The 23,591-nt window shown below is 39.1% G+C and overlaps 1 protein-coding gene and 1 long non-coding RNA gene across 2 annotated transcripts in view; one reads left to right on the forward strand and one right to left on the reverse strand.

Annotated features, from left to right (window-relative positions):
• Nucleotides 1–23,307, reverse strand: part of LOC136247334 (uncharacterized) — a 26,710-nt gene extending 3,403 nt beyond the window's left edge. Inside the window, exons 1-2 of the mRNA XM_066038960.1 lie at nucleotides 23,220–23,307; nucleotides 2,484–4,554 (exon numbers count right to left, since the gene is read on the reverse strand). Coding sequence (XP_065895032.1) covers nucleotides 2,484–4,554 — 2,071 coding nt within the window. The 5' untranslated portion in view covers nucleotides 23,220–23,307. The remainder of the gene's footprint in view (nucleotides 1–2,483; nucleotides 4,555–23,219) is intronic.
• Nucleotides 13,384–14,768, forward strand: LOC136247337 (uncharacterized). Its single transcript, XR_010697404.1, has 3 exons — nucleotides 13,384–14,081; nucleotides 14,185–14,269; nucleotides 14,464–14,768. It is a non-coding gene; the product is annotated as an uncharacterized lncRNA (long non-coding RNA).
• Nucleotides 23,308–23,591: the final 284 nt, after the last annotated feature.

The following is a 23,591-nucleotide window of genomic DNA, read 5'->3' on the forward strand; positions in this document are numbered from 1 at the left end:
GCCATTTCAAACCTCAAAACAATTGGTAACAGCACTCCCCACCCTAACTCCAGCCTGTATTCCTTCATGGAAGGACTTGATAATGCTCAGCATTGTATAGGAGGCACACCACACTTAGCCAAGACAACCCACAAGGCATTCCTAGGCACAGAATCATAAGCTTTCTTCAGATCCATAAACATCTTAAATAGTGAGTCCTCATGTTCTCCTGTCTTCTCCATCAACTGTCTAGCCACAAAAATCATGTCCACACAACCTCTTCCTCTCTGAAATCCACATTGCAAGTCTGGTAACAACTCTTCAACAATCATCTGAAGCCATTCCTGAATAATTCTACCCATCACTTCCCTACAACATCCAACAAGCTAATCTTTAGCCAGTTGTCACAGGATTGGAGATTGCCCTTCTTGGGCACTGGTACATCACAGTGTCCTTCTAATCCTTAAAACCTTCTCGTTCCCTCCACACAGCCTCAAACAAAGTAAGCAGCCTGCTATCAAAAGCAGGACCACCACACAAAATCATCTCTGGAAGGATCCCTGATAGTCCACCTGGTTTCCTCGCCTTCAGTCTAGACAAGGCAGTCTTCAGCTCCTTCATCATAGGGGGATCATCAAGATGTAACATTGGCTCAAGAGCAGGCATAGCAGCAACCACTTCATCATCATAGATACTCTGGACATTAAATGCTTTCTTAAAATGTTGTTAACGATGATTAAGTACCTCTTCAGGTCCCTTAGTTAATTGACCATCATCCTTCAGAACTGCAGTGGGCCTCACTGGCCTCCTGTCACCATGAACTCACTGTAACTTACAGATACAGTCCCATCTAGTTCTACCATCCTTCACAGATTCCTCACCTTCTGCAGCAACTTTCAAAATCTACTCCCTTTTGGCTTCTGCACCATACATTGGAGCCTTCTAAAAGTTCGTTTACGAGGTCTTGTACCAACTTGCAAGTATCTTAAATGTGCTTGGTTCTTCTCCTCTATGAGTGGTTTCAGCACATTTACACTCTCCTCAAACCACTCTGAGTTAGAGCGGACTCCTCTACCAATAGACTCTTCAGCATAGCTTGTTGTACATGATCGCAGATGGTTCCAATACTCTTCTGCTGTATTCTCACAGAGGCTCCAATCAGACAACTTCTCCTCCAATGGCTGCACGTAAGAGTCACACATCTCAGGCGCTATGCACAGAAACTGGTAAGGGGCACTTATTAACACCTGCTGTCTGTGGAAGCATCATTCTCAGTCTGCCTCTTACCAAATAATAATCTGTCCAGCAGTTAGCTCCTCTTATCACCTCCACATCCAAACAGCATCTCCTTTGGTTGGTCTTCGTCACTATAAAATTGATCATATGGCAACACTTGGTTGCCAGGTGCACCCAAGTCAACGTTGAAACCGGGTCACTACTGCTGACCCGGATGACCCACTGACCCGGATAGCAATCCGGGTCAGACCCGGATTTGACCCGAATGTGACCCGGATTGACCTGAATTAATTAAAGCCGAGACGTGTTTCGGCTAGTCTCGAGCAAGCGAACGAGTCAACATTTTGAGCGTTCGATTCGTGTTGAGTAAATATTGCAACTTCAGCCTATCTGTAGGTTGAAGACCAAAAAAAAAAGGGGGTCTTCACCTACTGACAATAGCTACCCTTGCGTATGTTGGTAATGCGATAAGTGGGTGTGGCTCACGAAAGAGCTACGCGATAGCGTTTATAAGTTTCCACGTCGTCAAACGAACAATTTCGTTTCTCACGTGATCCAATCTGGGTCAGACCCGGATAAATTGTAAACCGGGTCAGACCCGGATGACCCGGAGAAAATGTGACCCGGATGACCCGGATGACCCGACCCGGTTTCAACGCTGACCCAAGTGCCATGATGCATTGTTTTCTTCTCAAAACAAGTATTCATCACAGTGAGTTGATTTGATTCACCAAACTTAAGAAACTCTTCAAAAGCAAAGTTTCTTTCTACAATCCCATGTAGTTCCAAACCCACAAGCCATTGGCAGAATCAAACACACCCACCCTAACATTAAAATCTCCCAATATCACAAGGGTGTCACTCAGAGGGACATCATCCTACGCATGTATTCTACAATTGTTCCAAAAACTGGGCAAGAGGAACCTTGGCAGTTGGTGCATAGGCACAGACAATAGTCACAAAAGTTTCATCTGATTCCTGCCAATGTTGTTGAGTCCATTTCAACCTAACCACAATCACCCTAGAGCTATCTGGCTTCCATAGCTCACCAGCTCCGTGCAGCTGTAGCTCTATTATTCAATACAATACCTACACCTTCCCTCCAAGCAACCATATCACCAGCACCAGGAGTAGACCTTCTGGTATCTGCAAACACTGCAAAACACTGCCCAGGGGTCACCACGAGGAGGCGCCAACAAACATAGTCTTGATAAAGACTGACACACACACAAACATACACAAAAACAATTGTGGCATTATGTTCTAACCTGATGGGGTTCTTTGCAGCTCTTTAATTAAAACAGTCATTCCTATTGCATTGTGATGTATCACATGACAATGTAGAAGCCACCATCCTGGATTATCCACAACAAATCTAATTACAGTGTATCCTCCATATGGCACTATGATCGTATCCTTTCTTGGGTATTTTTTTCCTGTGCTGTACAAGCCATCAGTGACATTCCTCCACTTTATTTCTTGTATGAAGTTGTTTTCATCTCCAATTGTGACAAACCTAGTTGTACAAGAACTGTTGTCTGCATTTACAACACATTCAATATTCTCAGTAGACCTTACAAACAAGCCATTAGAGTCATAGGTAGGATAACCTATGTCAATAACATAAAAGTAATGACCATGAATATGTATTGGATGGGCAATACCGATATGCAGGTCTGGATTTGCCACCCTATTGGTAAAGACCATTTCAACTACACTGCCCTTTGGTAGATCATTAATGTCTATAACTTGAGTACAAGCACACTGATTAACAATAGATGTATCACAACCTCTTCTTGGGCAAATTGTGCCTGAATTTTCAAAGTCATTAAAGTGTGTCACTGGAGGATAAGCTGGAAATCGAAAGGTTACTCCATCAACAGCACTACCAAATGTTGTAGCCTCCCCTTGAAAGCCCCAATTAAGGAATATTGTCTTATTAGGATAATAAATAGCATCTGGAATGATGTCATCTTCCAGCTCTTCAATCACCTCAAAATTAATACAGTCATAGATGCTGCCATACACAGTGTATGGGCAATTGACAGCAATACATTTTGATAGATCATTACATTCCCAAGTTTCATTAATATTGGAAATATCCATAGTTTGAACATCTGTATAGTGCAGTATCGCTTCTGCTCTATGGTAATTAATCGGGTTAAAGAATACTTCATTGTTGCTGAGGTCTATGTCTTCTAATGTCTGTGCCCATATCCAAAAATTTCTCTGCTCTGTGTTGTTTGCATGGATAACCACGTCATACCTTTCACCACCATAAATTATGACATAATCTACATTTTCTATTGGCTTTATTGGATTGCCATCAGAAGTAATTACTGTCAACTTATGCCCTTCAACTGAGAACCTGAATGGATTAGACTCTTGTGCACCAATAAGCCTGAAGCGATATCTGCTACCACGAACAACATTAAAGTAGTTCAGATTTTGAGGCTTAATATTTGTCTGACCATTTTCATCAAAGTGCCTTCCTTTATCATTGATAATACCTGACCAAAATGGTATAACTCCAACAAATGAACCGTCTGTTGATCTGGTATGCCTATACATTGCATATGGTGGGTCATTTTCTTGTGACTCTTTAAACCAAAAGTGTTGAAGCCCATAAGTTAAATGATCAGTAAGAAATGATTGGCCATACCAGTCCATTAGTATGAGTGTATGTTGATCTGGAAGATCTTGATCATATGAATTTCCTGGAACTGTGTCCTTTACGATTAGTGCGCCATATAATCCATCAATTCTCTGAAGACCACTATGTGCATGGTACCAGTGTGTTCCTGATGGAGAAGCTTTGAATATGTAAGTAAAGTGATGTAGGGGTTCAATGGGAAGTTGTGATATAAAAGCAACTCCATCATTCCCTGTTGTACCAACCTGATGTATTCCATGCCAGTGAATGGTTATCCCTTCTTCACTTATTAGTTCATTATAAACAGTTACGTTGAGTGTTTGGCTTTCATGAGCAATGATAGTTGGTCCAGGCATTTGACCATTGACAGTTATGATTGGTCTGTAGGTTCCATCAGTTTGGATAGGTTTCATAGCTAATTTTGTGGTATCAACGCCTGGTAAAAGTGTGACCAAAGTTCCATTGGAATCAAAAGCAGCCCTGTATCCTCTTAATTGTTTGAGTTCAGCAGTATTGTTATAGTAAGTCATGGAGGTAAGATATTCAACCTTCAGTGTAATATCACAGACACTTTCAGCAGATCTTCCTTCCGTACAGTCAATAACCTTTTCCTGTGGGTCATATCCTGATGCAATACAATATCCAATGCTAGCAATACTTGCTAGCAATATCAATGTTGTTAACATCTAAAGTAATACATAAACCATTAATAAAATAATATTTGTATGTGGTTGCTGTACATAGATTGAAGCACACGGTCGAGTATAATGCACCCAAAGAAGTTACAACAGTGTGTGCAGGATAATATTACAATTCCTCATTGTAATATACCTTTACAGGGGTATCGGAGGGAGGGTTCCAAATGGCTCAGGACCCCCTGTAAAATTTAGACTTCTGAGTTTACAGCATGGCCCTAACACACCATTTAGTGCAGCAGGACAAAATGAGTTAGTAATAGAGTATGGGCACAATCACACAACGATTTATAAAGCTTGCATTCATCTCTCAGGGAAGGATTTACAGAGGTAGCTGACATGAGCCCTCATGAAAACTTGTTTTTAAAGATTGATATACTGTAATAGAGCAGTCAGCTATATATGCGCAGTCACATATACTCTAATAGAACATGTTTAATTATAGTGGAGTTTTTCAGACATTCTAACATTAAATGCAAAACTGAGCATGACTTCATACTGCTATAGCTTTGGTGTGCAATGTTTAAAGATATAGAACTCCACTTGGACATACAAAATGAATTCATGTTATATATACATATTTGTGGCTAGATATAATGTTTTGATTTAATTAATTCCATTTGGATCAGTGGATTTATGGTTCCTATACCGGTAGGGATGCGGCGATTATGCCTGCATACTTTGGGGCATAATAGGTATGTTTGATAATCAGGAATTATGCTAGCATTTTGAGATGATTAGGCCACTCCAATTGGTAATTATGTTTCTGGTCCTCCGCCCGCATCCTATTTTGGAGAATGTGAAATTTCAGAAATACATGGGTAAAATGCCCGCATCAGCCTTTTGGAAAACTTGGATTTCAGAAACAATTATTGAGCTGCAACAAGTATGCTAAATCTAACTATCTAAGTGTCATAATTTGTATTTTGTCAGTAAAACCTGCAAGAAATGGGCAGAGTGCATAGTACGGATCGATATACTGTAATAGAACAGTCAGTAAATCACAAAAAATACTCTATTTGAGCAGTCACTTCATTTTTGCTTTGTTGCTGAATTGCGCCCGCCCGCCCGCGCCTAAAACTTATTTTCAAAGGACCAGAAACATAATTACCAATTGGAGTGGCCTTATAAAGCTTTAACTGAAGGAAAATCTGCAGATTGCACAATTCCGTTTAAAAATATCGAGATACTCTAATAGAGCAGTCAGAAACTCTAATAGAACAGTCATTGAATATTATTTACTCTGATAAAGTAGTCACATTGAAATGAAATACTCTAATACAGCAATCAGCTAAAGAATTCAAGACTATCTGAAGTTTAAAATTTATGGAAATTGCCTGATGCAGCAATAAACTGGCATTATTAGCCAATTATGGTGGCATAGTTTTGGGAATAATGGGCAATTCTCAAAAGCATAATAAGTGATTTTTTGAGCACTGCTCAAAAGCATAATGCTCAATTTTTGGAGCATAATAGCCTCGTGCCTATTAATACCGGTGAGATAATTATCACTTACAGATGTCCATGTGTCTCTATATCTATATGTCTATATATGTATCAGAACAACGATCCACGTGAATTTAGCTAATATTTGTTACTCTGCTGAGACTCCACCATGCATCGAGTATGGGAAAATACAGTTTTGTACAGTAGATGGAATCATTAGCTAGTCTACAAACTATACATATAGTTAAATAAACTAGGTATTTCCGACCACCATGTACTTTCGGACGCAATATTTCCTAGAGGAGCAACAAGACTCAATCAATTATTACACTATTATGAAGACCCTGACTATGTTACAACTGTAACCTCCACATAACGAAATATAAAAGGATTTAGTTATATCGTGTGGCTGCAGTGACCTTGGAAAGCCACTGCCCAAAAACATCGATGCTCGGACAACGACATTGTATTATTGTATTATTGTATTAATGCTTTGCAGTGACCAGCACTGAAGGTCTGCAGCAGCAACATGTGCTACAGCCTTAGGATAACCTAACCTAATTTCAAGGACTTAGACTTAGTGACTTATAGCTGAAAAGGTGTAACAGAAAAGGGGCCAAAGTAAGGAAAAAAAATCCCTCCAACCCCAGGAATCGAACTGCAGGTCACCCAATGTCTAGTCGGGGCCACACTCAGTCTCCTTCAGGAGGGATGGATTTTCTTCCTTAATCCTAAAGTATTTATTGTATTAATGCTTTACAGTGACCAGCACTGAAGGTCTGCAGCAACATGTGCTGCAGCCTTAGGATAACCTAACCTAATTTCAAGGACTTAGACTTAGTGACTTATAGCTGAAAAGGTGTAACAGAAAAGGGGCCAAAGTAAGGAAAAAAAATCCCTCCAACCCCAGGAATCGAACTGCAGGTCACTCAATGTCTAGTCGGGGCCACACTCAGTCTCCTCCAGGACATGTGCGCTCGGGCGCCACCCTCTACCATAGGAGTAGCTAGGGGTGGATATTTGCCCTCCAATCAAAAGTGCTGGTTGCCCCACCATTAGGCCCCTATTCGGTGATTATTAGTTTCTCATCCAGCCTTTCTAATTGTTATGATGCGGGCGGGAGGGTATTACCATTATGCCATTATTTTATAATATTAACACACTGATGTACAGACCTTGTCCAAATTGTCTTTCTTTCTTACTACAAACATTTCCTTCACCAGCTGATTCTACTTTTCGTGATCGCCAACTGTTTTTCGACAGTCAACTAAAAGCCTGCTTTGATGAAGTCGATAGAACACGATTGCAACTGGCACTGCAGCAATTTGCTAAGGAAAACAACAGTTCTCTTGACGATATATAGCGCATTGTAGCGTTCATCAACAAAAATTATAACAGTTTGGTATCACGTGTTCTTCTGAGCATGCACAGAGTAAATAATGGCTTACCATGCGGTAGCTTAAGGAGGATGCGGGCGGTGGATGAGAAACTAATAATCACCAAATAGGAGCCTTAACACCTTTTGCCCTCCCATCACAAGTACCTTAAGATTCACAAGAAGATTCACAGCAGCACACAAACAACCCCCTTCTTTAATAGTGTAAACGTGTACCTCATTTGCTAAACCATGACTTTGAACAAGGGATCGAGAGATAGAAAGTTTGTCACGTGATCAGTTAGGCGGAAAATCCCTTGAAAAGTCCCTATAATAACACTTTACGTATACGCACGTGCCACACTCCTTGGCGCTGTTTAAATTCGAAATTTAAAATGGAGTCAAAGTATAGTGCAGTACTGCAGATGTAACTAAGCCACAGTGCTAGTGATAAGCGTCAGTAGGATTTAGTGTGGATGGTGCTGGCAGTAAAAGATTTCGTTTCAGTCACTCAGTGGACTTGTCAAGCGAATTTTTTGAGAAGGAAAGACAAAGTTCTAATTCCGTATTTACCGGTACTCTACTGCTGATGAAAGGGTAACGAGAAAATGCTCTTCTAGGTGATGGTATATATAAACGGAGGTTGGAATGGAAAAAAAGTGAAACCATTATAAAGTGTTACTTGTGCCATTTGTACTTTACTGATTAATTGATACCCGAAGGTTTACCAGATTCACGCAAAATGTACATTGGCCGCTATTTTTGTGGGACGAGGCTTTCTTACATTATCCTGATGTTTGTGATACTTAATTAGCGCCCCGGCCTTCATTTGGGGCCATGAGGTGTTTACAAAAGGCATTACATATAGCTGTGGTGGTCGGTCTGTAAGTTATGTTGTTGTCAGTTGATTGTAGTCAGTATTTGATGAACTGTTTATATTGTTGGTTCTTGTGGTAGGTTCAGCAGTTTGATGTCACGTGATGTTCGGCTACGACGATCGTTGGTGGATGCCTGTCCTAGAAGTAAATTATAGCTAGTCAACTATCAATTATCGGGCATTATGATTTTCGATCAGCTGCCACTCACTTCATGGAAATTCAACGGCTTAGGTTATTATACCACAAAGTAGCCTACACTAAGCAGCAATTATCCTCTAATAATCAGGTATGTAGAATTAATAGTGTGAGAGCTACAACTAATAGTATGAAAGGTTCGATAAATTACAGGTTCGAACAAAACCATCCGTTTACGAACATTGCGTTTTACTACCAGAAAACAATTCCCATTTTTTTCAAATTTATGTATAATATACTTGTGTTCATTAGCTACCAATGACCAGAAAATGGTTTTGATATCTTTAGCATAGAAGGAGTACGGGCCTTACGATATTTGGCGGTATTTTCGAACGCCATTTATTATATTTATAACCATGCCCACCAGTAGATATACTATGCTTCTGCAAAAAAAGCACCAGTACTAAAGTACAGAAACCGGTAAATAAGCACCTTGCATGTATAGAACTGTACTGTGAAGTTGATGTCAACGATATTTTCGTTGTTGCACTGCATTTTTAGCTCATACATGATGATGCAAAAAAGTGAAAAAAATGATGTAAGGAGAAGCAACCTCCTGACCATCCCTATATGTTAGTCTAGGTGGCCCACTACAAATATCATCATAAAAAATGAGGGACTTTCCTTTTTCTACCTTATATGGGCGCATAAATATGCAAAAGTTCGCCACTTTATGCACCCATATAAGGTAAATAAAGCAACGCCCATATGGTTGTATTTGTGATGGGCCATCTAGACTAACATATAGGGATGGTCAGGAGGGTGGTTCTCCTTGTTTAATTTTTCACTTTTTTGCATCTTCTTCATGTATGAGCTAAAAATGGATTGCAACAACGAAAATATCCTTGATATCAAGTTCACAGTACAGTTCTATACATGCAGGGTGCTTATTTACCGGTTTCTGTACTTTAGCACTGGTGCATTTCTTGCAGAAGCATAAAATCTACTGGTGGGCATGGCTAAATAAAAATAAATGGCGTTCGAAAATACCGTCAAATATCGTAAGGCCCGTACTCCCTCTATGCTAAAGATATCGAAACCATTTTCTGGTCATTGGTAGCTAATGAACACAGGTATTTTATACATAAATTTGGTTAAAATTGGGCCTTGTTTTCTGGTAGTAAAACGCAATGTTCGTAAATGGATGGTTTTGTTCGAACATGCAATTTATCGGACCTTACATACTATTAGCTGCAGTTTGCACGCTATTAATCCTACATACCTGATTATTGGAGGTTAATTGCTGCTTAGTGTAGGCTACTTTGTGGTATAATAACCTAAGCTGTTGGATTTCTATGAAGTGAGTGGCAGCTGTTCGAAAATCATAATGCGCGATAATTGATAGTTGACTCCAGTAAATGTTCGCATGCATGCTTTTTTCACCAGCACAGGTAGCTGTATAGGCCTTATGTGCATACACTTCTCACATTTTTTCTTTGATAATGTCTCACGTGAACGTGAGCGTGTTTTCTTTTGTGTGTAGTTAAGTTGATGTTGTGCCCTATACCATCAAATATTGGCTGGCTACTCCCCTGCCTTCTATACCCTACCCATGCAACTTCAAAAGCTATTATGTGGTAGTGATTGATAGAGCTAACCTTCAGTTACCCCATGATATAAGCAGATTATATCTTTATTAGCTGGTCTTTTTATCGCCTACCCAGACTTTGGAATTCCCTACCAATAATTGAGTTGTCTCAATCTTTAGAAGTAATCAATTTGAAAGTAAAGCTGAAGAAATTTCTATGGAACCATTTTCTAACTAATGTTGACAATACTCCCTGTAGATTTCATTACTTGTATCCTTGTTCTTGATGCTCCAAGACTCCTGTACCAAGCAATTATAGTTATTTTAAAGTTATTTTAGACAATTGTATGGTAAGAGTGCCATCAGAAGCCAGTGATTGACCCAGTTCACTGACCTATTGACCCTGACACAGCAGTTGCGTCAGCGACCAGCTCACTACACTCAGCAACTGCCTCACCCTGTAGCTGCATGAACCGATGCACACATATCAATTAGGTCATTTTCCTGTGTCACCAAATATGGCAAGGGTGCCATATGGGCGAGTGGTTGCTCGCGAAGGAGCGTGTTCGGTTGGACCACCACTTGAGCGCAACTTGAGCACAACTAATAAAAGTACAGTTGTACAACATATTTATACGCAACATGAAAATGATATAAGTAATATGTGTGCATGAGTTCATGTAGCTACAAGGTGAGTCAGCTCTGAGGTAGTTGCTGAGTGTAGTGAGCTGGTTGTTGATGCAACTGCTGTGTCAGGGTCGATAGTTCAGTGAACTGCTGAGTGAGCTGGGTCAATCACTGGCTTCTGCTGGTGCTGCTACAATTGTAATTATAGATAGCTAACTACATAGGCTACCAGAGCTGGTGTGTGGTAGACCCTCAGAATTGTATGTCCCTTGCAAGCCAGTTTTCTTTATGTGTTGTTGTACCACAATTCTGTAAAGCAATATATTATAAGTCTCGCGTGGCCAGACCGCTCTTTTTTCTTTTTCATTTGGTAGGGTCTGGTCCGGTTCGAATACACGTGTTCTATACCATATGCGTATTTTGTACCACACGCGTATGGTACATACCATAATTATGCGTATACGCGTACGGTACAACCATACGCGTATGGTACGGAAAATCGTACCATCTGAGTATAGCTAACCTGGTATGCGTATAATATCAATCAGAAGGTTTTTGCACTGCCGTACCTATTGACTACGCCTGATGGCACTCTGCTTTCATTTGTGTTCGGGGAAGAGGGAGGGGGGAGGAGCTAGACTTTCTGTTCAGTGAAGATCGAGATACTCTAATAGAGCATTCATAATTTTTTTTATTATTATTATTTTTTAAAGATTCTAAGACAATGATAATATAAATAAACACTTAAACAGTGGGCAGAGAAGCAAACTCTGCCCAGTCCTGGGATGATGGTATTGTTTCCAGTCCTGGGATGATGGTATTGTTGCCAGTCCTGGGATGATGGTATTGTTTCCAGTGCTGGGATGATGGTATTGTTGCCAGTCCTGGGATGATGGTATTGTTTCCAGTGCTGGGATGATGGTATTGTTGCCAGTCCTGGGATGATAGTATTGTTGCCATTACCTATTATTATAGTTGCAAGACCTCGCACAGCAAGTATAATGCAATATACAAATCAAAATATATAGCTACAGCTAACTAATTACAATTTTACAGTTCATTTATAAGAAGGTTGTTAAACACGGTGATAGATGAAGCTTCAACAGTCTCTGGTTGCAAGTTGTTCCATATAGCAGTGGAAGGAAAGTAGCTGCCGGAATTTATGTGTCAATTCTATAGTGAATGGCAGGGTAAGTTGATCTGATTATAGCTATTCTATTCTCTAGAGCTAAGATCAATTTAGCTTTACTGTGATTAAGATATAATTTGCTTTACTGCATGATGCAAACCTATTTAAAATAAAGCATTCCTTAAAATAAAAGAATAGCATGATATCTCGCATGACTATGTATATAAGTGATGAAACTGACATCTTGGTTTAGGACAATATATGATAAAAACAATCATGAATTCATCACAGTGTTGGCAGATCCAGTCTTGAATTGTGTTAAGTCCTGCTGATCTGGTAGGATCTGATGGAATTCTACATTGTCAAAACTAATAAAGGTCAATCGTCTGGGTTGGAAACTTTACGAAAACCTTGATAACACCTAGCTGCATACATGCAGTATAAGTCTGAAAATTATAAATCAAAGGAAGGGGATTAAATATAATATGTCTTGATTTATACATAGTCATTGGTGTATAATCTATAACAATGCCGTATCTCGTTGTCTGTTTAACATGTCATTTCATCAAAGCATCTGACAGTTCCACAAAATACATGCAATTGAGCCATCACCCATATAATTATGATGGCTTATATGTAAGCATCTGCATGGGGATTATTTTCTTGATGTCTTCTGACTTTTGTACATATTGATTTATTGCCTCGTCCTGCTGTCTACTGCCTTATTTGTCATGGATTTCCATCTTGCATTTTTATAATAAATGACTTCATTTCTCCACAGTGTAATTGATTTGAAAGTACACAAGCTGGTATACTGTATAAGTTCTTGAGAATATAGTTGAGTTAAAATGACCAGATTTGTGAAAAGGTACCTTTTCCACACATTTTACTTACCAGCAAACAAAATGGTGTAACACTTGACTCCTTACACTGATAAAGTTGCTCTTAGTATCAAAATGCTGCTAGATACTAGTAGCTACTGTACACCCATGGATAATTGCATGCAGGCAATTATAAGGTATATGTTCAAATACTTATGAAACCCCGAAGTTCAAAATATGCATGGGTCAAATTTTGTCTGTGAAAAAGTTACCTTTTTGCAAATCCAGTCACAAATTATCTAGCTGTTGCATAGCAACTACACACACTGACGGTAAATTTTAATTTTTGTTTCTTCTTCCACACAGTACATTGTGGCTGCAATTGCTACACATATATTGCTTCTTATTGGATTCATGATCCATTGTTTAATTGATACAATGAAAATTCAAAAACTAAAGGCCATTATTACATAATGCTACTCCTCCTTCATATCTATAATAGAGTTAATGATGTAATGTAATGATGTGACATGATGCAATATAATGTAATTTATGCATACCTGTAACATAAATATTGTGTACTGTAGTTGTAAGAGTTAGTTGTTATTGTGTACTTTCAGTTATTGATTAATAATATTATATACAGTAGTCTGATTTGCCTATAAATGGTCTGCCTACACTTCCCTACAATTAGAACAATACCCACACATAATATTGTTTACAAATACTCCTGAAGATAGTCAAAGATTAGTACAATAAATAAAAGTTATATAGAGCGATATTACCCAAAACTCTACTAGGGGTTTCATAACTTTGTAAAAATGTGTTTGGGTTTAAAGGTGCCCAATTATCCCTTCAATATAAAACAAGAGCAGTATGCTCCTTGTCTTACTCAGAAACTGAAATTTGAAGTTTGATCTGCTAAAGCATTATTTAGGATAAAAGACATTGATTTCTTTTAGGCTGTAGAATTGTGCCAGCATATTGATATTCACAATTTTTCAATGAATATAACTGGAATGCATAGTGATATAAACGCTAAGCCAGTAGAGGTAGCATTGTAGATAAATATAAACATAAGATTTTGATATAATTATCCATATATTACATTCTGATTGGTTACAACATAGCAACCATATTAAATAATTTGCATCCATTGGCAAATGGAGCCAATTTTTTCAGGCATATATATATTTTTCAAGCAAAGTCAATCATTTTGTAGGTTGCTTGGCCCTATGGATGGTAATATTTTATTCTATTGTTGCTACATATAATCTATTGTTTACCTTTAATTTGTTAGTACACTAGCTTCCACTTAAAAATGGATATTTATGCCTGGTGGCACTAAAGGTGTGTCACAGTTGAGCAGACAATTTTAATCAGATTAGCTCAAGAAGTATACAATGTAATGATTGCTCAGACAGAGGAAGACCTGGAGAATGCTGATACAATAACATTGAGGGAGGTAGCAAAGAGATATAACTGTAGAGAAAGTAATGTTTTTAGTTTGCAAATTAAGGTAAATCTGCATGGCTGTAGCTTATAGCAATATTAGACATGCTATACTCTAAGACCGATGTGCATAGTAATTAATTGTGCAATAAATTTTTTTAAAACTGTAGTTTGCTGAATCTTTGCTATTGAATGAGGCATGTGCATTGCCTACTGAGATGAAGTAGGAAAACATAACATGGCAGAGATTTTATGGTGAGTTTATGAGTTCTAATGTATAGTTCAGTAATGAATGTATATTAAGTAGCATTGTTTAATTGTTAAGTGCATTGTATAGCTATACTAGCTACTTACTGTCACACTTGTGGATGGGAAGGCAATGTGTTTAGCTACTCTTATCTGAATGTACTCTTTAAAGTTAACAACATCCACATTAATTTGTACTGTAGGTCCAGTGTGATGAATATACTATTTACAGTATGTATAAACAAGAAAAGTATGTAAACAAGAAATTGGATCCTCAAAAGAAGAAGAGTGTATACATAGTATATAAAAATGCAAATACAGTGAGGAGCCATGTTGCACAACTGATGACACTTATAATTACGAAGTTCATTTTCCAGTTATTAGCTTTGCACAAGCAGTATATGTATAATTCAGTTAGAACTTACTAGCTACTATGCATGTTGTAATTGCTCTCCTTGCTTATTTACCCAATTCTGTTGTAAATTGTCAGTTATCCACACTTATAATTGAGTATATAAGACCATGTGCATACTTCTGATAGCTATAAAGTAGCATACATGCACATGCAGTACCATTTATGTAAAGTTCTGCAGACAAAGTGAGATCGTGTACATAAGATTTCGGCACATTAGTATATGACTATACTGGGAAATGCAAGGGCATGGCAAGGATAAAATGCATGTGTGTGCTGATGAATAAATTTATAGTTACAGCTCAGTAGTAAGCAGATTATTGTGTTGTGTTCTAAGTTTGCTCAGCTAGAAATGCTTGTAAAGACAGCCCGGCTATTGTAGCTAGGTGATGGCAAGGCTAGAAGACACTGCATAATACGTATATGGTACGTACCATACGCGTATGTCTATACCGTACGCGTATGTACGGAAAATCGTACCGTACGCATATGGTATGTACCATACGCGTATGCATGGTACATACCATACGCGTACGGTACAAAATACGCGTACGGTACAAAATACGCATATGGTATAGAACACACGCACTTGTTCTAAAAATCCCGGTTGTGGGCGGGATTAATTCTATGCGCCTTTACTACAATCACAAAATCGTAGCTTGCCTGGTTGTCACTGAATGGTCGGAATCCTGTCTTTTCAATTACCCAGTCAATGGCAAACTTAACGTCCATTTCAAGCATACTTTGAGAATTGTCACAGAAATATCGGTTCGGGCAAAATCGGTCCGGCCGGACCGATTTTGGATACCAAAACTGGTCCGGCCGGACAAAATTTGGTTGACGAAGTTTAGTCCGGCCAGACCATTTTTGGCATCCAAAATTGGTTCGGCCTGACTAAAATTGGTCCGGCCAAAACTTGGTTGGCCTCATGCACCCCCTGACCACTTGGACCGATTTTGGTTGGTCCGCGGGTGTGTGGACAGGTCGGTCCATGCTAAGTTTTTTTGTGACGGATCACTGCAGCCGACTTAGCCTGGAAACTATATAAATGAGTAGCGTATAGCTAGTTTATGATTATGATTATATTATATTGGAAAGACAGCAATGTGCTGATATTCATCCAATAATATAAATTTACTTATAAATGTTGGTCCAGGAGTTTGCCATAACTAGATGGTTCGTTTCCCGAGTTGATATATGGGTTAGTAGCTAGAAACTAAATTCCATGTCATAGCTATATGCAGTGATGAACATAGTCGCAAAATTAATGTTGTTTTAATTTAAAGCAGTGTGAGATGATAAAATTCCTGCATTCTTCTTTTCCATGTCAGTAGCTAGCTGTCCGAGTGGGAAGTAGAGGTTTTCTTCTGGCATACATCAACTCAAATGCATGGTCAATACTGGACTCTTGGTGTGTAATGTTGTATGCAAAAACACAGGCATCAAGATATTCTTCCCAAGTATATTTTTACATGCTCAATAAACTTCACAAGCATCATCGGCTGTGCAGTGTTTGGTTGAATCTTTCATCCAGCCTGTTAGTGTTGATTATGACAAACAACTATAGCAACATGACGGAAATCACCAGCCTATGCTGGATCACTTATACTTGAGGATGGTAGACAATTATAAAATCTATCATTAAAACATGTCTTATCTTCAACTTCTGCATATAGCTAGCTCAGAATTTAATTCTGACCCTTGGTCAGTTCTTTATTAATCTGGGAATACCTATGCATGCATTGTCATAAACAGCTACACATATCATCTCAGGGACTGATCCAGAGGGGGTGGATGGGGTGGCTAGCCACCCACCATGCATAGCCTTGCAGCTACTCAGACCTGCATTATTTAATAATGCTGAATATTACTGATCATGAACATGTACTCTTTCGTTATATCAACATGAACTAAATGCCTGCATTGCATCAGATTCCAATGCTAGCTGGCTATAACCTTACAGTAGATGGTAGCAATATACATGAACTTATCTATGATCATGGGCAGTATATTAACTATCACCAGATAGAGGACTTTTTGAAGGAAAATATGGGGTCTGCTTTTAGGATTGAGTCAATTTTACTTTTATGTCTGCAGCAATTCACCCTAAGGCCATGAAATAATGCGACTGCCTCAAAATTTTAAGTTGACTAAGTAGTGAAAAGCATACTGAGAATATTATAGCTACAACCTTTATGGTGATGTTTCTTCTTGTGGGGCATGTCATGAGTAGGAAATGATAGTTCACATTTAGTTATTCAATGGAGTAAACCTAGACTATCATCTCCTACATATCACATATGACAGAGAGGAATGTGCAGTATGTGCACAGGTATTACAGGTGTATTACAATTTGTTTTAACCACTAGTGTTAACTCATGATCAACCTGTACTGGGATTACAAAATACATTAGGCCAGGAAAACTTGATTACTAGTTTCTCATCCACAAAAATTCAGATTTCCATGTGGGCGGGAGGTTATTTATCATTATTCATTAGTAAAGAAATACTCCAAATCAAGCTGTCTGTTATAAAGGTTAACTAAAACCTTTAAAGAACTATTACTGACGTATTAGCTACCTTTTCTGAGGTGCAAGTGACATTTGCTGTGCTGTAAAATGATAAACAGCCTTCCTAACATCAAAATACGTGTGCACGTGATTGATAACAGCAACAATGAAATTAGAGGCGGTGAGGTAAAAAGGGATGCGGGTGGTGATGAGAAACAATTAATCAAGTTTGCCTGGCCTTATTATGTTCACAAGGGCATGCTACTAGCTATGTGCTTCACTGTACTAGTTAGATGATAATATTGTCAGCCCTTCTTCCCTGATGTAACTACCAAGACATTCAAGGCTCTCATCTTAAAATCTGGGCCAGCAACCCACCTTAGTTTATTCTGGATCAGTGCCTGCATCTCCTACTGGTAAATGTGCACAGGTGAAAATTGGTAAAAATTTTAAGTTGGTTAAGTAGTGAAAAGCATACAGGGAATATTATAGCTATAACTTTTAAGGAAATGTTTATACCAGTATATAGGACCATGTGATCAGTAGGAGATGATAGTTCACATTTAGTTATTTAATGGAGCAAACCTAAGCTATCATCTCCTACATATCACATACAAAAGAGAGGAATGTGCAGTATGTACACATGCAGGTGTTACAGATGTATTGTTCTAACCATTAGTGTTAACTCATGATCAGACATTATATGTGCATAAGAGCACAGTGCACATGCTATTGTGCATGCGCTTCACTGTACAAGCCAAACAACAACAGTGTCAGCTTTTCCTGATGTAAATTTGGACTCTCAACTTAAAATCTGGGCTAAGCTGGGTAGCCACTCACCTTCATTTATTTTTGGATCAATGCCTGGTGATGAATGTTATAGGTGACTGCTCTATTAGAGTATCTCGATCTTAAGCACTTCCAATGCAGCTATAACTGATCCCATGCATGTAATGATCCGTGCCCTTGTTGGATAACCTTTTAAGCACAAATCCATGCAGGATAATGCCTGCAATGCTCATTATTCGAGATTGATAAATGAGAATAGCTATAGCTACGGTCGGCTGCAGTGTTCCGTCACAAACAACTTATAGATATGCATCATTGGCTGCATGCGCTAGTGGTCCACCCGGACCCATTTTGTTCTACCAATATTGGTCCGGGTGGTCAGGAGTACATGTGGCCAACTAGGTTTGGGCCGGACCAGTTTTGGTCAGGTCGGACCAATTTCGGATGCTAAAAATGGTCCGGGCGGACTAAATTTGGTCGACTGAAAATGGTCCGGCCGGACAGATTTTTTTCCCGGACCAAATTTTTCGTTACACCACGCGAGACTAATATATTATTATTATTATAATTGTAGATAGCCGGTGTTTCCCAGAGGGCAGAGGTGGTAACTTCATCAAACGTCGGACGAAAAATCATTTTATTTTCGGACGTTTCAATTGTTTGTGATAATTTTGGCATTTTATAGCTTTCAGTAAAGCACTACCTTGAAAAGCATTAAATACAACAACTGAAACACAGGTATATGGTGATTTTCGTCAATTCGAGGTGGAAGAAGACAAACTAGAGTTACACTGGCCAACACTGTCATTTCGAAGGAATTATTTGAGCATGGCTATGCTTTATGACATCCTAAAAGGTAGCTAGGTACGATTCTTTGAAGCTATCAAATTATTATTATTGAGGGCACAGGTAAGATGGCAACGCCTGTAAAAACCTGATCTAAACAATCAAACTACTACAAAAATAACTACACGATATCATACTGGTAATCATAATAAAACCTATCTAGGTGTGTCTTAAACAAATTGGTAGAATTAACTAAATCATGTGGTAGTCCATTCCAATGATTTATAATTCTTACTGAATAAAAGTGATGTCGTGGTAAGCAGGTAGCATGTGGTTTGTAGATCTTTAATCAGGGCCGCCAAGAAATTAAGGGGCCCAGGGCAAAGAATTAAAGTGGGGCCCCAGAGGCAAGGAGGTTTCCATTCTGAATCACAACTTCACCCAAGCTGTAAGTTGAAGACCAGAAAGAAAAGGTCATGACCTGCTAACAATGACAACCTCACCAACCATATCTCCTTATCTATAAGCTTGCTACACTGCTACTCTGAAGAATACTATGACTGCTGTATTAGCGTATTTGGATCTGACTGCTCTATTAGAGTATATCGATCTTTTAAACAGGTATTCATGGGGCCTCCGAGATGGGTAAATAAAGATGAGCTATCATATGGCTATCCATGTCCAGCATGTTATGAAATATTCTGTATGTGTTAATTAAGTCCCCTCTACGACGTCGATATCTGAGAGATGGTAAGTTTAGATGGTTTAATCTGTCGACATATTGCAAGTCTTTAATTTCACTCGCTAACTTGGTAGCTCTTTGAATTCTTTCAACTGACTGCTGATCAAGTATGAACTGTGGACCCCATACAATATTTCCATATTCTAATATGGGACGGACTAAAGATTTGTATAGTTGGAGTAACACGTTGGTGTTCAAATACTCAAAGTATCAAAGTACTGTAATTTCAATACATCTTATACCCGAGCGCATGCATCCTCTCTCCCTTGTTCCGCTACAGTCCAACGTTGAAACCGGGTCACTACTGCTGACCCGGATGACCCACTGACCCGGATAGAAATCCGGGTCAGACCCGGATTTGACCCGGATTATTTAAAGCCGTGACGTGTTTCAGCTAGTCTCGAGCGAGCGAACGAGTCTACATTTTGAGCGTTCGATTCGTGTTGAGTAAATATTGCCACTTCAGCCTAGCTATAGGTTGAAGACCAAAAAAAAAAAAAAAAAGGTTTTCACCTACTGACAATATCTACCCCTCACCATAGATACCCTCAATCTCGTGCTACATACTACACTTGCTAACAAATGAGCGTGGCTGAGCGTATGTTGGTAATGCGATAAGTGGGCGTGGCTCACGAAAGATCTACGCGATAGCGTTTATAAGTTTCCACGTCGTCAAACGAACAATTTCGTTTCTCACATGATCCAATCCGGGTCAGACCCGGATAAATTGTAAACCGGGTCAGACCCCGATGACCCGGAGAAAATGTGACCCGGATGACCCGACCAGGTTTCAACGCTGCAGTACAGTCTTCTATCGATTCTTATAGACACTAGTCTTTCTTTGTGAACACTGTTTATTTTATGGAACACTCTACCGTGTGATGCATTTGATCTCAGGTAGTTAAAGTTTTGCCAAGCTGTGTATAAACTGTTTTGTTGTAATTAATTTATATGTGTATATGTTCTTTGTTGGTTTTTGTAGCTGTGATTTTCTCTGTATTTGTCCCCGCCGTTTTTAGTTTTGTATCTTCTAGGGAAACATCCTTGTACAGGCTCTGCCTTTTGGTGTCACCCTGTCTCTTGACAAATCAAATAAATGATAGTATATAGTACGTCTTTGCAAATTAAATAAATAAGGTCACTCCTCTCACTCATTTGACATTTTTGATATTATTGGTCGATTTAGGTAGTGGAGGTCAACAGTAAACTGCAACAGTGTGTGAAACCTCGCTACCGCTTATATGACTGTTCTATTAGAGTAGTTTGCGCATTTCGCTGGTTAAATTTGGCAGGTTTTGGTGTTTGCATGACCCAACATCTATGACATGTTACAGTACAGATTCTAGAAAATATATGAGCTTACAACACGAAAGTTAACAAGTGAAATGCACTAAACCTATAAAATACTCTAATAGAACAGTCATATATGTGGTAGCAAGGTTTTACATACTGTTGCAGCTTATCGCTGACCTCCACTATCTGAAATTGACTTTAATGATATCAAAAATGTCAAACGAGTAGGAGGAGTGGCCTTATTTAGATAATATGTAAAGACGTAATATTTAGCTCGTAATCTTCCACCTAGAATTGACGAAAAGCATCCTATACCTGTGTTTCAATTGCTGCATTTAAAACCTTTTAAGCTAGTGCTTTACTAAAAGTCATAAAATACCAAAATTGTCATAAATAATTAAACAGTCTGAAAATAAAATGAAATTTGCGTCCGACGTTTGATAAAGTTACCATCTCTGGGAAAAACCGGCTATCTACAAAACAGTTAATAAAGATCTAATCTGCTTATATCATGGGGTAACTCAAGGTTAGCTCTATCAATCACTGCCACACAATAGCTTTTGAAATTGCATGGCAAGAGTGTAGAGGGTTGCTTCCGAGCGCACATGCCGTTTTCAGAGCATTGATGTTTTGGACAGTGGCCTTCCAAGGTCACTGCAGCCACACAATATAACCAGATCCTTTTTTGTGTTTTATGAGGAGGTTATAGTCATAGATCTTCCTAATAGTGCAATAGAGTCTTGTTGCTCCTCTAGGAAATATTGCGTCCGAAAATACGTGGTGATCGGAAATACCTTAGCTGCTCTAGTTTATTTAATTATGAACGTAGTTTGTAGACTAGCAGATGATTCCATCTACTGTACAAAAGTGTATGCAATTTTTCCATACTCGATGCATAGTGGAGTCTCAACAGAGTAAAATATTAGCTATATCCCCTTGAAAGGGCGGGCTTCCTCGATTAGATCTAATCTTCCATTGCAATCCCAAAAGTTTTGGACTTGAACAGTTTACCGAGTACTTCTTCCTGGCTGACAGCACTGCCTTTAGCAGAGCAGGGATTCCATCTGATGAAGCAAGAATTATGGGATGCTTTGCATCTTAGATATGGCTGGAAGTTCTTGAATATGCCCAGTCACTGTGTTTGTGGAGTTCCATTTTCTGCAGATCATGCTATGATATGAGGCCTCACATTTGTTCGTCACAATGCTTTGCGAAACATCACTGCCGAGTGGTTTTCCGAGATATGTCATGATGTGGCCATTGAGCCACCTTTACCATAGATATTCGAAAATCTATGCCATTACAGCCACTTACTGGGGAGGTAATCGAACCTAAGACTGCCAACCGTCAGGATGAGGCTAGGGCAGACATCCATCCATGCTAGGAGATTCTGGGGGGTAGCGGCAGGGTTCCTTTTTTGATATAAGGGTGTTTAATCTTAGCGTAACCAGCTACTGCAACACCAGTGTCCCCTCCTCGTATCGACGCCACGAGGCACAGAAGAAGCGTGAGCATGGTGACCGTGTCAGAGAGGTTGAGCAGGCCTACTTCACTTCCGTTGTGTTTGCAACCACTGGAGGCATGGATAGGGAGGAAATAGTTTTTTACCGTCGTTTGGCTTACCATTTATCTCGCCGCGGCTCTACTAGCTACAGTCAAACTCTGGCCTTTATACGATGCATTGTTTTTTCCTCTACTTCGTTATACTATCGTAAACGGATGCGTATTCTTGGCGAAACAGATGCTGCGAATTTCTGAATTATAGCGTGAGCGAGGAAATCAGTTTGCGTTGGCACGTAAATACTGTAAATCTCCATTTAATAAGGTCCAAAAAGGTGTCTGGGAGTTAGTAAACCAACTTTGGACTTCGGTAAGCGAGTTTCAGTTGGTTGATTTTTCATTGCAGACTCGTCAAGCGCCGTTTTAGCGAAAATTAAAGTATAGCGAATCACCATTTAAGCAAGTGCATTTTGTAGAGCACCTCACCCAATAACCTAAAACAGCAATGTACAACATTCTGGATGTTCCTGCCCATTTATATGAAAATGAGCCAAAATCCATCAAAATTTACGAAATGGCTATATCCCAAAGGGAAGGCATTTCGTTGCTACTGAACCCGCCATTTAAAACTAGACCATTGGTAGGATCCATCCCCTAAGTTACAAGTTAATCTTAAAAGGGTCGATTTTTTCATTGCCAACCCTAAAATAGGTCAATCTCACATCGCTCCTGTGATGCCTCTCCTGGGATGGGCCGCATTAATGAGTACATGCAGAGACTTTTAAAAACTTTTATTAGTTATCTGGTCTTTTCTGATTCATTTGTCCAGCACGTGCTATCCTTGTGCTGGGGATGGTAGGCAAGGGCAGTCCATCCAGTCAGGGAAAGAAAAATATTATTCAATATTAGCTAAATACAATACAATACCTTTAATAATAGTTTGTCGCTTCTTGAACGATATCGCAGCAAGCTAGATTTATTAAGTTCTTCAGTTAACTCTTTTCGAATTGATCTTGGCCTGATTGCAATTAAAACAATGACTGCGCCTTCGCACTGCAAATTTATAGTAGCAGCCGGTAACACTGGTGTCGCGTGCCAGCTACAAGGTTTGTGTGGGGGCGGTAAATAAATCGTCTGGTCACTACACATATTCCGCAACCACTGTAGGAATGTTGACAGACCAATAAGATCGCTTAGTGGACTTCATGACGAAACAAACACCAGTACTCAAATTCATCTCTTTTTTTGAAACCATCAATATTTTTGATGTGATAAAATTACAACACCTCGGTCACATGC

Source organism: Dysidea avara, chromosome 2, assembly GCF_963678975.1.
Source record: "Dysidea avara chromosome 2, odDysAvar1.4, whole genome shotgun sequence".
In the NCBI taxonomy this organism is placed as follows: Eukaryota; Metazoa; Porifera; class Demospongiae; order Dictyoceratida; family Dysideidae; genus Dysidea; species Dysidea avara.